Genomic DNA, 12,589 nt, shown 5'->3' with positions numbered 1-12,589 from the left:
CGGTGGATCTCCCTCAGGATAAAGGGCCTGATTACGAGTTTGGCGTATGGGATACTCCGTAACGAACGTGATGGATATACAGATCGACGAATTATAAGTTCCACAGGATATAATGGAATTGTAATACGGCGGACGGGATATCCGTTGCGCTTGGGACGGAGTAACAATGTCTGCCAAACTCGTAATCAGGCCCCAAGTACTACTTCCAAACAACAGGTGAGTTACCACCCAAATCCACAGCCGGCCGCTTCAATTAGGTCATGTTTATGACAACAGTTAAGACCAAGCATCAATAGAAGACGTGTACATTGTCTTTTGAAGATTCTTAGTATGTGTCCATGAGCACTAGAAGGTCCTCTGTGATCCACTGCTTGAAGCGTTGCCTAGCAAAGCTCGACAGGACTGGGGCGGAGGCCACCTGATAACCCGCACAAAACACAGACAACGATTGAGGGACAGCGCCTGCTCCCTGAACCAGGCACAAAGTTCTTACCTCTCCCAGTGGCTGCACACATTCGGATCCTCAAGATTTAGGGCATGTGACGTCCCCACCAAGTGGTACCAAAGTATGAATGCGAAGAAACCAAAACAGTTTACGGGAAAGACCATCTTTTCGGCAAGGGACCTATAAAAGAAGGAAAATAAATGTGCACATTAGGCCAAGAGCATCTCATCACATTGTACAGAACTGATTGAATTAAAAGGATTGAAGGACACACATGGATTAGTGTGTCTTCATCGAGGGTTTCTTTCAGATCTTTAGGTGATTTTATAATCTGTGTGCATGAGGGCCTATTCTAGCAGGGAACTGGTTTGGTTTTCACATATTACATTTTAGTATCTAGCATGAGGTTTTTTTTTTCTTTATCACCAGTTATCTTATTTCCTTGTCATGGCATATTTTCCCTGAAATCGATTTTGAAAAAGGGGGTGGTGATGGACAGAGTTTCTGAATGATGCAGAATACTCTTACCAAGTCAAGAGATCATGGTTTTAATCCATCACCGTTTTTTAGCTCACTGCACCATCCCAGCTCAGAACCTGGCTATATGCAAATTAGTCTGTTCCTGTCCCAGTGCATGATGGGAACAGGGCAAACCAAACTACCAAGCCAATTCTTATACTGGGAAGGAAACAAGCTCCCGGGGACCGGTTTCTGGCATCACAGCCTTCTTCGGCCCGGTTTGCTTGAATCCTGATGGTGCAATGAGCAAGGGACTCACGTCTGAGTATACCCTCCCACACATAGTGTGGATAAAACCGATTTTGAAAAAGGGGGTGGTGATGGACAGAGTTTCTGAATGATGCAGAATACTCTTACCAAGTCAAGAGATCATGGTTTTAATCCATCACCGTTTTTTAGCTCACTGCACCATCCCAGCTCAGAACCTGGCTATATGCAAATTAGTCTGTTCCTGTCCCAGTGCATGATGGGAACAGGGCAAACCAAACTACCAAGCCAATTCTTATACTGGGAAGGAAACAAGCTCCCGGGGACCGGTTTCTGGCATCACAGCCTTCTTCGGCCCGGTTTGCTTGAATCCTGATGGTGCAATGAGCAAGGGACTCACGTCTGAGTATACCCTCCCACACATAGTGTGGATAAAACCGATTTTGAAAAAGGGGGTGGTGATGGACAGAGTTTCTGAATGATGCAGAATACTCTTACCAAGTCAAGAGATCATGGTTTTAATCCATCACCGTTTTTTAGCTCACTGCACCATCCCAGCTCAGAACCTGGCTATATGCAAATTAGTCTGTTCCTGTCCCAGTGCATGATGGGAACAGGGCAAACCAAACTACCAAGCCAATTCTTATACTGGGAAGGAAACAAGCTCCCGGGGACCGGTTTCTGGCATCACAGCCTTCTTCGGCCCGGTTTGCTTGAATCCTGATGGTGCAATGAGCAAGGGACTCACGTCTGAGTATACCCTCCCACACATAGTGTGGATAAAACCGATTTTGAAAAAGGGGGTGGTGATGGACAGAGTTTCTGAATGATGCAGAATACTCTTACCAAGTCAAGAGATCATGGTTTTAATCCATCACCGTTTTTTAGCTCACTGCACCATCCCAGCTCAGAACCTGGGATGGTCCATCACCTTTTCCAAAATCGATTTTATCCACACTATGTGTGGGAGGGTATACTCAGACGTGAGTCCCTTGCTCATTGCACCATCAGGATTCAAGCAAGCCGGGCCGAAGAAGGCTGTGATGCCAGAAACCGGTCCCCGGAAGCTTGTTTCCTTCCCAGTATAAGAATTGGCTTGGTAGTTTGGTTTGCCCTGTTCCCATCATGCACTGGGACAGGAACAGACTAATTTGCATATAGCCAGGTTCTGAGCTGGGATGGTGCAGTGAGCTAAAAAACAGTGATGGATTAAACCCATGATCTATTGACTTGGTAAGAGTATTCTGCATCATTCAGAAACTCTGTCCATCACCTTTTCCAAAATCGATTTTATCCACACTATGTGTGGGAGGGTATACTCAGACGTGAGTCCCTTGCTCATTGCACCATCAGGATTCAAGCAAGCCGGGCCGAAGAAGGCTGTGATGCCAGAAACCGGTCCCCGGAAGCTTGTTTCCTTCCCAGTATAAGAATTGGCTTGGTAGTTTGGTTTGCCCTGTTCCCATCATGCACTGGGACAGGAACAGACTAATTTGCATATAGCCAGGTTCTGAGCTGGGATGGTGCAGTGAGCTAAAAAACAGTGATGGATTAAACCCATGATCTATTGACTTGGTAAGAGTATTCTGCATCATTCAGAAACTCTGTCCATCACCTTTTCCAAAATCGATTTTATCCACACTATGTGTGGGAGGGTATACTCAGACGTGAGTCCCTTGCTCATTGCACCATCAGGATTCAAGCAAGCCGGGCCGAAGAAGGCTGTGATGCCAGAAACCGGTCCCCGGAAGCTTGTTTCCTTCCCAGTATAAGAATTGGCTTGGTAGTTTGGTTTGCCCTGTTCCCATCATGCACTGGGACAGGAACAGACTAATTTGCATATAGCCAGGTTCTGAGCTGGGATGGTGCAGTGAGCTAAAAAACAGTGATGGATTAAACCCATGATCTATTGACTTGGTAAGAGTATTCTGCATCATTCAGAAACTCTGTCCATCACCTTTTCCAAAATCGATTTTATCCACACTATGTGTGGGAGGGTATACTCAGACGTGAGTCCCTTGCTCATTGCACCATCAGGATTCAAGCAAGCCGGGCCGAAGAAGGCTGTGATGCCAGAAACCGGTCCCCGGAAGCTTGTTTCCTTCCCAGTATAAGAATTGGCTTGGTAGTTTGGTTTGCCCTGTTCCCATCATGCACTGGGACAGGAACAGACTAATTTGCATATAGCCAGGTTCTGAGCTGGGATGGTGCAGTGAGCTAAAAAACAGTGATGGATTAAACCCATGATCTATTGACTTGGTAAGAGTATTCTGCATCATTCAGAAACTCTGTCCATCACCTTTTCCAAAATCGATTTTATCCACACTATGTGTGGGAGGGTATACTCAGACGTGAGTCCCTTGCTCATTGCACCATCAGGATTCAAGCAAGCCGGGCCGAAGAAGGCTGTGATGCCAGAAACCGGTCCCCGGAAGCTTGTTTCCTTCCCAGTATAAGAATTGGCTTGGTAGTTTGGTTTGCCCTGTTCCCATCATGCACTGGGACAGGAACAGACTAATTTGCATATAGCCAGGTTCTGAGCTGGGATGGTGCAGTGAGCTAAAAAACAGTGATGGATTAAACCCATGATCTATTGACTTGGTAAGAGTATTCTGCATCATTCAGAAACTCTGTCCATCACCTTTTCCAAAATCGATTTTATCCACACTATGTGTGGGAGGGTATACTCAGACGTGAGTCCCTTGCTCATTGCACCATCAGGATTCAAGCAAGCCGGGCCGAAGAAGGCTGTGATGCCAGAAACCGGTCCCCGGAAGCTTGTTTCCTTCCCAGTATAAGAATTGGCTTGGTAGTTTGGTTTGCCCTGTTCCCATCATGCACTGGGACAGGAACAGACTAATTTGCATATAGCCAGGTTCTGAGCTGGGATGGTGCAGTGAGCTAAAAAACAGTGATGGATTAAACCCATGATCTATTGACTTGGTAAGAGTATTCTGCATCATTCAGAAACTCTGTCCATCACCTTTTCCAAAATCGATTTTATCCACACTATGTGTGGGAGGGTATACTCAGACGTGAGTCCCTTGCTCATTGCACCATCAGGATTCAAGCAAGCCGGGCCGAAGAAGGCTGTGATGCCAGAAACCGGTCCCCGGAAGCTTGTTTCCTTCCCAGTATAAGAATTGGCTTGGTAGTTTGGTTTGCCCTGTTCCCATCATGCACTGGGACAGGAACAGACTAATTTGCATATAGCCAGGTTCTGAGCTGGGATGGTGCAGTGAGCTAAAAAACAGTGATGGATTAAACCCATGATCTATTGACTTGGTAAGAGTATTCTGCATCATTCAGAAACTCTGTCCATCACCTTTTCCAAAATCGATTTTATCCACACTATGTGTGGGAGGGTATACTCAGACGTGAGTCCCTTGCTCATTGCACCATCAGGATTCAAGCAAGCCGGGCCGAAGAAGGCTGTGATGCCAGAAACCGGTCCCCGGAAGCTTGTTTCCTTCCCAGTATAAGAATTGGCTTGGTAGTTTGGTTTGCCCTGTTCCCATCATGCACTGGGACAGGAACAGACTAATTTGCATATAGCCAGGTTCTGAGCTGGGATGGTGCAGTGAGCTAAAAAACAGTGATGGATTAAACCCATGATCTATTGACTTGGTAAGAGTATTCTGCATCATTCAGAAACTCTGTCCATCACCTTTTCCAAAATCGATTTTATCCACACTATGTGTGGGAGGGTATACTCAGACGTGAGTCCCTTGCTCATTGCACCATCAGGATTCAAGCAAGCCGGGCCGAAGAAGGCTGTGATGCCAGAAACCGGTCCCCGGAAGCTTGTTTCCTTCCCAGTATAAGAATTGGCTTGGTAGTTTGGTTTGCCCTGTTCCCATCATGCACTGGGACAGGAACAGACTAATTTGCATATAGCCAGGTTCTGAGCTGGGATGGTGCAGTGAGCTAAAAAACAGTGATGGATTAAACCCATGATCTATTGACTTGGTAAGAGTATTCTGCATCATTCAGAAACTCTGTCCATCACCTTTTCCAAAATCGATTTTATCCACACTATGTGTGGGAGGGTATACTCAGACGTGAGTCCCTTGCTCATTGCACCATCAGGATTCAAGCAAGCCGGGCCGAAGAAGGCTGTGATGCCAGAAACCGGTCCCCGGAAGCTTGTTTCCTTCCCAGTATAAGAATTGGCTTGGTAGTTTGGTTTGCCCTGTTCCCATCATGCACTGGGACAGGAACAGACTAATTTGCATATAGCCAGGTTCTGAGCTGGGATGGTGCAGTGAGCTAAAAAACAGTGATGGATTAAACCCATGATCTATTGACTTGGTAAGAGTATTCTGCATCATTCAGAAACTCTGTCCATCACCTTTTCCAAAATCGATTTTATCCACACTATGTGTGGGAGGGTATACTCAGACGTGAGTCCCTTGCTCATTGCACCATCAGGATTCAAGCAAGCCGGGCCGAAGAAGGCTGTGATGCCAGAAACCGGTCCCCGGAAGCTTGTTTCCTTCCCAGTATAAGAATTGGCTTGGTAGTTTGGTTTGCCCTGTTCCCATCATGCACTGGGACAGGAACAGACTAATTTGCATATAGCCAGGTTCTGAGCTGGGATGGTGCAGTGAGCTAAAAAACAGTGATGGATTAAACCCATGATCTATTGACTTGGTAAGAGTATTCTGCATCATTCAGAAACTCTGTCCATCACCTTTTCCAAAATCGATTTTATCCACACTATGTGTGGGAGGGTATACTCAGACGTGAGTCCCTTGCTCATTGCACCATCAGGATTCAAGCAAGCCGGGCCGAAGAAGGCTGTGATGCCAGAAACCGGTCCCCGGAAGCTTGTTTCCTTCCCAGTATAAGAATTGGCTTGGTAGTTTGGTTTGCCCTGTTCCCATCATGCACTGGGACAGGAACAGACTAATTTGCATATAGCCAGGTTCTGAGCTGGGATGGTGCAGTGAGCTAAAAAACAGTGATGGATTAAACCCATGATCTATTGACTTGGTAAGAGTATTCTGCATCATTCAGAAACTCTGTCCATCACCTTTTCCAAAATCGATTTTATCCACACTATGTGTGGGAGGGTATACTCAGACGTGAGTCTCTTGCTCATTGCACCATCAGGATTCAAGCAAGCCGGGCCGAAGAAGGCTGTGATGCCAGAAACCGGTCCCCGGAAGCTTGTTTCCTTCCCAGTATAAGAATTGGCTTGGTAGTTTGGTTTGCCCTGTTCCCATCATGCACTGGGACAGGAACAGACTAATTTGCATATAGCCAGGTTCTGAGCTGGGATGGTGCAGTGAGCTAAAAAACAGTGATGGATTAAACCCATGATCTATTGACTTGGTAAGAGTATTCTGCATCATTCAGAAACTCTGTCCATCACCTTTTCCAAAATCGATTTTATCCACACTATGTGTGGGAGGGTATACTCAGACGTGAGTCCCTTGCTCATTGCACCATCAGGATTCAAGCAAGCCGGGCCGAAGAAGGCTGTGATGCCAGAAACCGGTCCCCGGAAGCTTGTTTCCTTCCCAGTATAAGAATTGGCTTGGTAGTTTGGTTTGCCCTGTTCCCATCATGCACTGGGACAGGAACAGACTAATTTGCATATAGCCAGGTTCTGAGCTGGGATGGTGCAGTGAGCTAAAAAACAGTGATGGATTAAACCCATGATCTATTGACTTGGTAAGAGTATTCTGCATCATTCAGAAACTCTGTCCATCACCTTTTCCAAAATCGATATTTTCCCTGAAATACATCTTCACCTTTTGGATGATTAGTCATCCTAACACATGTATTTAATGAAGCCCTGTTAGTCCAGCTTCCAATTTCGTTACTGTTAAGCAGAAGCGGCATTACATTTTACATTTAAATAACAGCAACTCTTAGTTGTCCGTATGGACTGTCGTTGGGTTTATAGAGCGATACAGAACAGGAGCTTGTTAGGATATGAATGAAGTTATCATGGACTATGATATGTAGGTATCTCCCTAGACAGTCTAAATAATACATAAGTATGTCATACGAAGGCCTAGTAAATACAATGCCAAGCAAACATAACTATATAAAAAGTTTATAGATTTATTGTTTTTAAAAAAAAGTTCTTTAAAAAAAAGATTTTTACCAAATATTTGTATCACAAAATACAGTACACATGGTATTCAATCATAATATGCAACATACATTTAAAAATACATTATTCAAACAGTGCATATATATAGTCGTATTTTAGAGAGTGTGGCGAGATTAAAGATAATTCCGACGCGCGTTTCGGCGCTATTCCAGCGCCTTTTTCTAGGGAATCGAGCCACAGATTCCTGAGTCTATAGAGGACAGCGAGTAATGGAAATTTGAAACTCTTCTTGGCCCTGGATTTTGGAAATGGACGTTATTCTGAGTTTGAAGTAAAATACTGCTTCAAAGGGTTCTGTATCGGTTCAAGTCCTTCGTAGACGTAGTTGGTAGGTATATTGCTATTTTTTTTGTTTGTTGTGGTTTCTGCTGGATCCGGATAGACGTTACCGCCATGAGAGACATACTCGACGGAAAAACTATCAAACCTTCTATACATTAACGGTCCTCCAGAATCAGCAACACTAATCTGAAGACCTTTCCTGACGGGCACTCATTCTCTAAAAGAATCTGCCTTACAGCCTTACCCTATCGAAGAAGTGCATCAGTCTATCAACAAAAAATAACAATTCCCCTAGAAGAAGGCTCCGAAACGCAGGTCGGAATTATCTTTAATGTCACCACACCAGAAATGTACACTTAACAAACAAATCAGTTAGAAATGTATAGTATCTCCCAGATTCTATACATTTTTAACTGATTTGTTTTTTAAGTGTAAATTTCTGGTGTGTTAGTGTTAATGTTGTTACTAGTTGTTTGCTCTGGGTTTCCTCGTGGACTGTCAGAGGGTGCTATCACCTTCTGGGGTGCAAGCAGTATTTGGATTTCCCAGTGTCTACCAGTTGTGTTGCCATGGTAGCACTACAGAAACCATGTGCACTCCTCCCTTTAGGACATTCTTGGGGCTTACACGTGAGATGTCATAGACAGGTGAGTCGGCTTCACCTTCGCAAGGGCGGGCGTAAAGAAGCAGGAAAGAGCCCTCAGCGGAGCATGGGTTGATGCGGCTCCACACTGCACGAGTACAGAGGTCACCTTGACAGGCTTCATTCTGCTTTATTTTTTAATTCTCTCCCTCTAAATTTTGCATGGACAGCCCCACAGGTTGTGAGATTATCCCATGGTGTCAAATCAGTCCAGGATGCTACACACCAGCGAATGAGGTGTGAAGGCTCAAATGAAATTAAAAACAGCAAATCTGGCTTGGAGGTGGGCGGTAATGAGACATCCGTCATGAACTGGCAGGGGTCCCATCAGACCACCTCAGAGGTTGGTGATTTCTCCAACAGGAAAGCCACCGCCAGCTCAGCAGTAGAGAAACCCCTCTGTAATGCAAATAACCGCTTTCAAGACATCTGGAGATCTACCATATGTAGGGTGGGTCTTCTTCTGACACCACATTCATTGGAATTTTTCTTGTCCAGGGGCAGTACTGGGCTGGAAAATGTTTAAAAAAAACCTCTCCATACAGATATAAAACTCATCAGGTACATTAGTTATATTTATATTTCTTGCGAAAAGAGACTAACATTATGGATGTCTGACTCCAAACAAAAGTGCAGATAGGTCCTGCATGCCAACATGGTATGGCAAATACCCCCTCACTGTAGACAGGATGTGATCCAAAAATGGTAGAGTGCAGGGGCACCGGGAGTGGAGGATTGGGACCGCAACATAGATTGGTGTCTGAGAGCGGAGGAACACATCTATAAGGACCGGGGCTGTCCCACAATGTTTGAGAAGATCTGGGGAGTGTGGCGGCCCCCGGACGAAGACATGGGCTGAGGCACTATGGGGGATCAGTAGATGGGACACACCGGGTGGTCTACAGAGAACACCAGCCTTTGAGGGATGAGGCGGCCGGCCACTGATCTGTACAGGGGTGCCAATGAACTTTGAACTGAAACCACAGGGAGCGTTTGGATGGATTGTGCTTACTGGGTTGTCATGTGTTCCTGGAAAGAGGGGGGGGGACACCTTCTGGGATGTTTGCTTGTTAGAAGTTACTTTTGAAATTCAATAAAATGCTTTCTAAAAAAAATAAAATCACTGTAGTTTTATCCTGGGGTGGCTTCCACTATGGAAGCCAGAATACAGTCCCACTGTGTGCTAAATAACCCTGAATACAGTAAGCCTGTGATGCACTTTACATAAAGGTAGGAAATGGGTACATTCAAAACCGTCCCCAGTGAGTTAGCCTGGGTTTTCATCACTCAGGTCAGCATAGGTGGAGCCTATCGTGATAACTAGAACAAGCAGTCACACAGCTGATACAGGCTTTCTCTTTAAAAGTGAATGGAAATCTTTGTTTAATGTAGCATGACAGAGTGTGTGAGTCTGCGCATACACTTGTGCACACTAAGAGATGTGGCCTAAGAGCTAGAGCTGCTGACTATAGAACCTGAGAATAGAGGTGCAAATCCCAGCTCAACATTTGACTCAACATCGTATGATGCTGGGCAGACGATTTCATCTCCATATGCTTAGAAATGTGAATTGTTATGTATGAATTGCATTTGTGTAATGACCACTTGACGTGCACGGCCCTGTAGATAATCTCCCATTCCCCCAAGTAATGTACAGTGCTCTGTTGCTTCCTAGCTAGGTCTGAGCTATATAAGTACCGCTACACAGGAATATATATGTGGCTGTGTATGTGAGAGAGAGAGTAAAACTTTAGGGTTGGGTGGAGGGATAAATGCATTAAGAGTGGCAATGGGAAGGTTAATGGGTGCATGAGTTGATGAAGAGATAATTGTGCGAGACACAATAGGTAAATGAGTGGATGTGTGAAGACTGCTGAGTGAACGACTGCACGCATACTTAGGAAGCCGTATAAATAACGGAAGGATGGATGGGTGAGAACAAATGAAAAGACGAATGAAAGAGTAAGATTTAAATGGGTGGATAAGTGAATGAGTTATGAAGAATGGATGAACGAATGCATAGATTAATGAGTAGTATCAAGTTAGGCGGATTAAGGAATGGATCAATGCTAGAGCGTGGTGATTGATGGTTTGATTATTGAGGTCTTGAGAATCCATACATGAAAGAATAAGAAAGTTAATTCATTAAATCAGTTATTGATTTAGAAATGTCTGCAGTACCAGTTCCTGCATGCATGTTCCTTTGCGTGCCAGAGCTACGTGAGCAAAGAAAAACGGAAGGAAACATTGGTCTACCCCATATATGAGTGTGACTGCTGAGCAGTGTGTTAAACAACATTGATCAACAATAAATTATCGGACAAGGAACATCACATGACAGGCGGCTGTGAGCTAAAATATCGAGATTTTGTGCTCCTTTGAGCTCTGGATGTGTCACAGTTATGGAATTCCCAACAGCAGGTAATGAAGGATTGGTACCCAGGGTTGTCGGAACCATACCACTCCAGGGATGGACTAGCCCTGCCGGGCATCGGGGTTCCCTCGGATGGCTGAAGGGGTGGGGGCTAGCTTTGCAGGTGGGGGCTGGTTTTGTAGGGGTGCTGCAATATCGGCTCCCAGTAACAAAAGCAGCAATGCTTCACACTTGCACTCGCATCCAGTCCCACCTCCTCCTCCCAGGGCTGGTCCGACCAAATTGCCAGGGCAGCTTTTGGTTGCCAGTCTGGCCCTGTACCACACCAGTACTCATGAAGCAGGCGCTTGCACAGTACAAGAGAAGGATCGATGAAGAACTGCAACCTGGTTCAGTACAAGCGTGGTTCATGTGAAGAAGGAGTCCAAGAAACAACCAAGACCAGGGCCCGCCCTGGCAGGGGTATGCATTGCTGCGCTATGCACAGCACCAATCTGGCAGCCATCTGACCCCAATGCAGAAGAACCAATGCATCGCTGCCAGGCCAGGCAACACTTACTCACTCCTCCAGTCACACACAGTAAGCCCATGCTTACAGCAAAATGGACAAGGATTGCCCAGGACCACAGAACGGTAGCAACATGCTACAGAATAGCTGACAATTGGTTCAAGTGCTTGAATCGGTGCCAATCATCTAGGCACGTTCGATTTCATCAGCTTGTGGCACGTCTGTATCATTGTCAACAGGGGCCAACAAAATGCCCGTCACTGCTGGCCCTCTCCAAAATGGGACAGTCCAGCTCGAGCTGCTGGGTCATTTTCCCTCTGGTCAGGAAAGCACCCTCAAGTCATCGAGTGGGTTCTAGGACTGGGATGGGAACCAAAAGTCAAGCGCTTTGAGATAAAAACCGAGTAAGGGAAACCATTTTGAAACAGAAGCAAAATCTCGCTTCCAGTGAGGAGAAAAGATAACACATGGGGGACGCAAAAACCGATCAAGCACTGTCCTTCCACCTTGCTGTGCATTTATCGTGGATCACAACAAAATGTCCCTCTGATTTATTACACCACTTTAAACATCTTTGCTAATAATGTAGTAGGTAAATATAAAGAGCGAGGTGAAGGGTAGTGCCAGCAGCCGGCTAATGGCACTGTTTCTCAAAAGCACCTGCTGCAGCAGTTAGTGGGTGCCACCAATGCACAACCAACCGTGGTGACAGACCGCGGACAGTGATCAGTCGCCTCCTACACTACCTCATGACACAAGCTACCAAGCAAAGGAGGCTGCACTGGAGCTGTGTACCAGCGCAGAGAGAATGGTTTACATCACAGGGTTATGTGATACATAAGTACAGCCTCCTTTGGGTAGAATGTGCTTTTATAGGCTGGTGTGTGGTTTTGTGTTTGCAGAGTAGATGGCTTTTTTTCCCCTTGAGCTGTAGCTTGTCATTATTCTTGCCGCAAAAGACTAAATTGAAGGTCGTAGAGCTGCACTTGGTCATCCATTCCCAAACAACCTTCTCAAATAAGAAACCCTATGAAGACGCTGAGTCAACAATCAGCTCAAACCCTCGCACGTAAACAGGAGTGAGGACAGTGCTGCACACCCTTCACCGTCCCGCCGGCCTCTGCGGAGGCCAACACAGAACCAAGTAAGGTCGTCTGTGACATAAGCGAGGAGCGGTGAGACAAACAACTCAATCTCTAAGAGGTAGCAGAGACAGCCATTCAACAATGCAGAAAGCGGAAACCCTATAGAGGGTGAGCTGTCCAAAGTAACCGAATCCTGGCCGCCATGATGGCTGCATTTACACAGAGGGCTACTTCCTGGCAGATAATGGATGCCACTAGAAAAAGAAAGGTGCCGGCATTCTGCGAGACAGACACGTTTAGAGGCTCAACAGAATAAACAGATGAACCTCAGGGTGTAAGTTGCTTAGTTAAGGTGAAAGCGGCTGGCAGTTGCTAGGTCTCCATCCACAGGCATAGACC

At 45.7% G+C, this 12,589-nt stretch overlaps 1 protein-coding gene across 1 annotated transcript in view; it reads right to left on the bottom strand.

Moving 5' to 3' along the window:
• Window positions 1-12,589, bottom strand: part of MEGF10 (multiple EGF like domains 10) — a 293,827-nt gene that overhangs the window by 221,338 nt on the left and 59,900 nt on the right. The window contains exon 2 of the mRNA XM_078675602.1: window positions 494-625. Coding sequence (XP_078531728.1) covers window positions 494-609 — 116 coding nt within the window. The 5' untranslated portion in view covers window positions 610-625. The remainder of the gene's footprint in view (window positions 1-493; window positions 626-12,589) is intronic.

This window comes from Lissotriton helveticus, chromosome 2_1, assembly GCF_964261635.1.
Source record: "Lissotriton helveticus chromosome 2_1, aLisHel1.1, whole genome shotgun sequence".
In the NCBI taxonomy this organism is placed as follows: Eukaryota; Metazoa; Chordata; class Amphibia; order Caudata; family Salamandridae; genus Lissotriton; species Lissotriton helveticus.
This window is presented reverse-complemented; position numbering and strand designations above follow the sequence as displayed.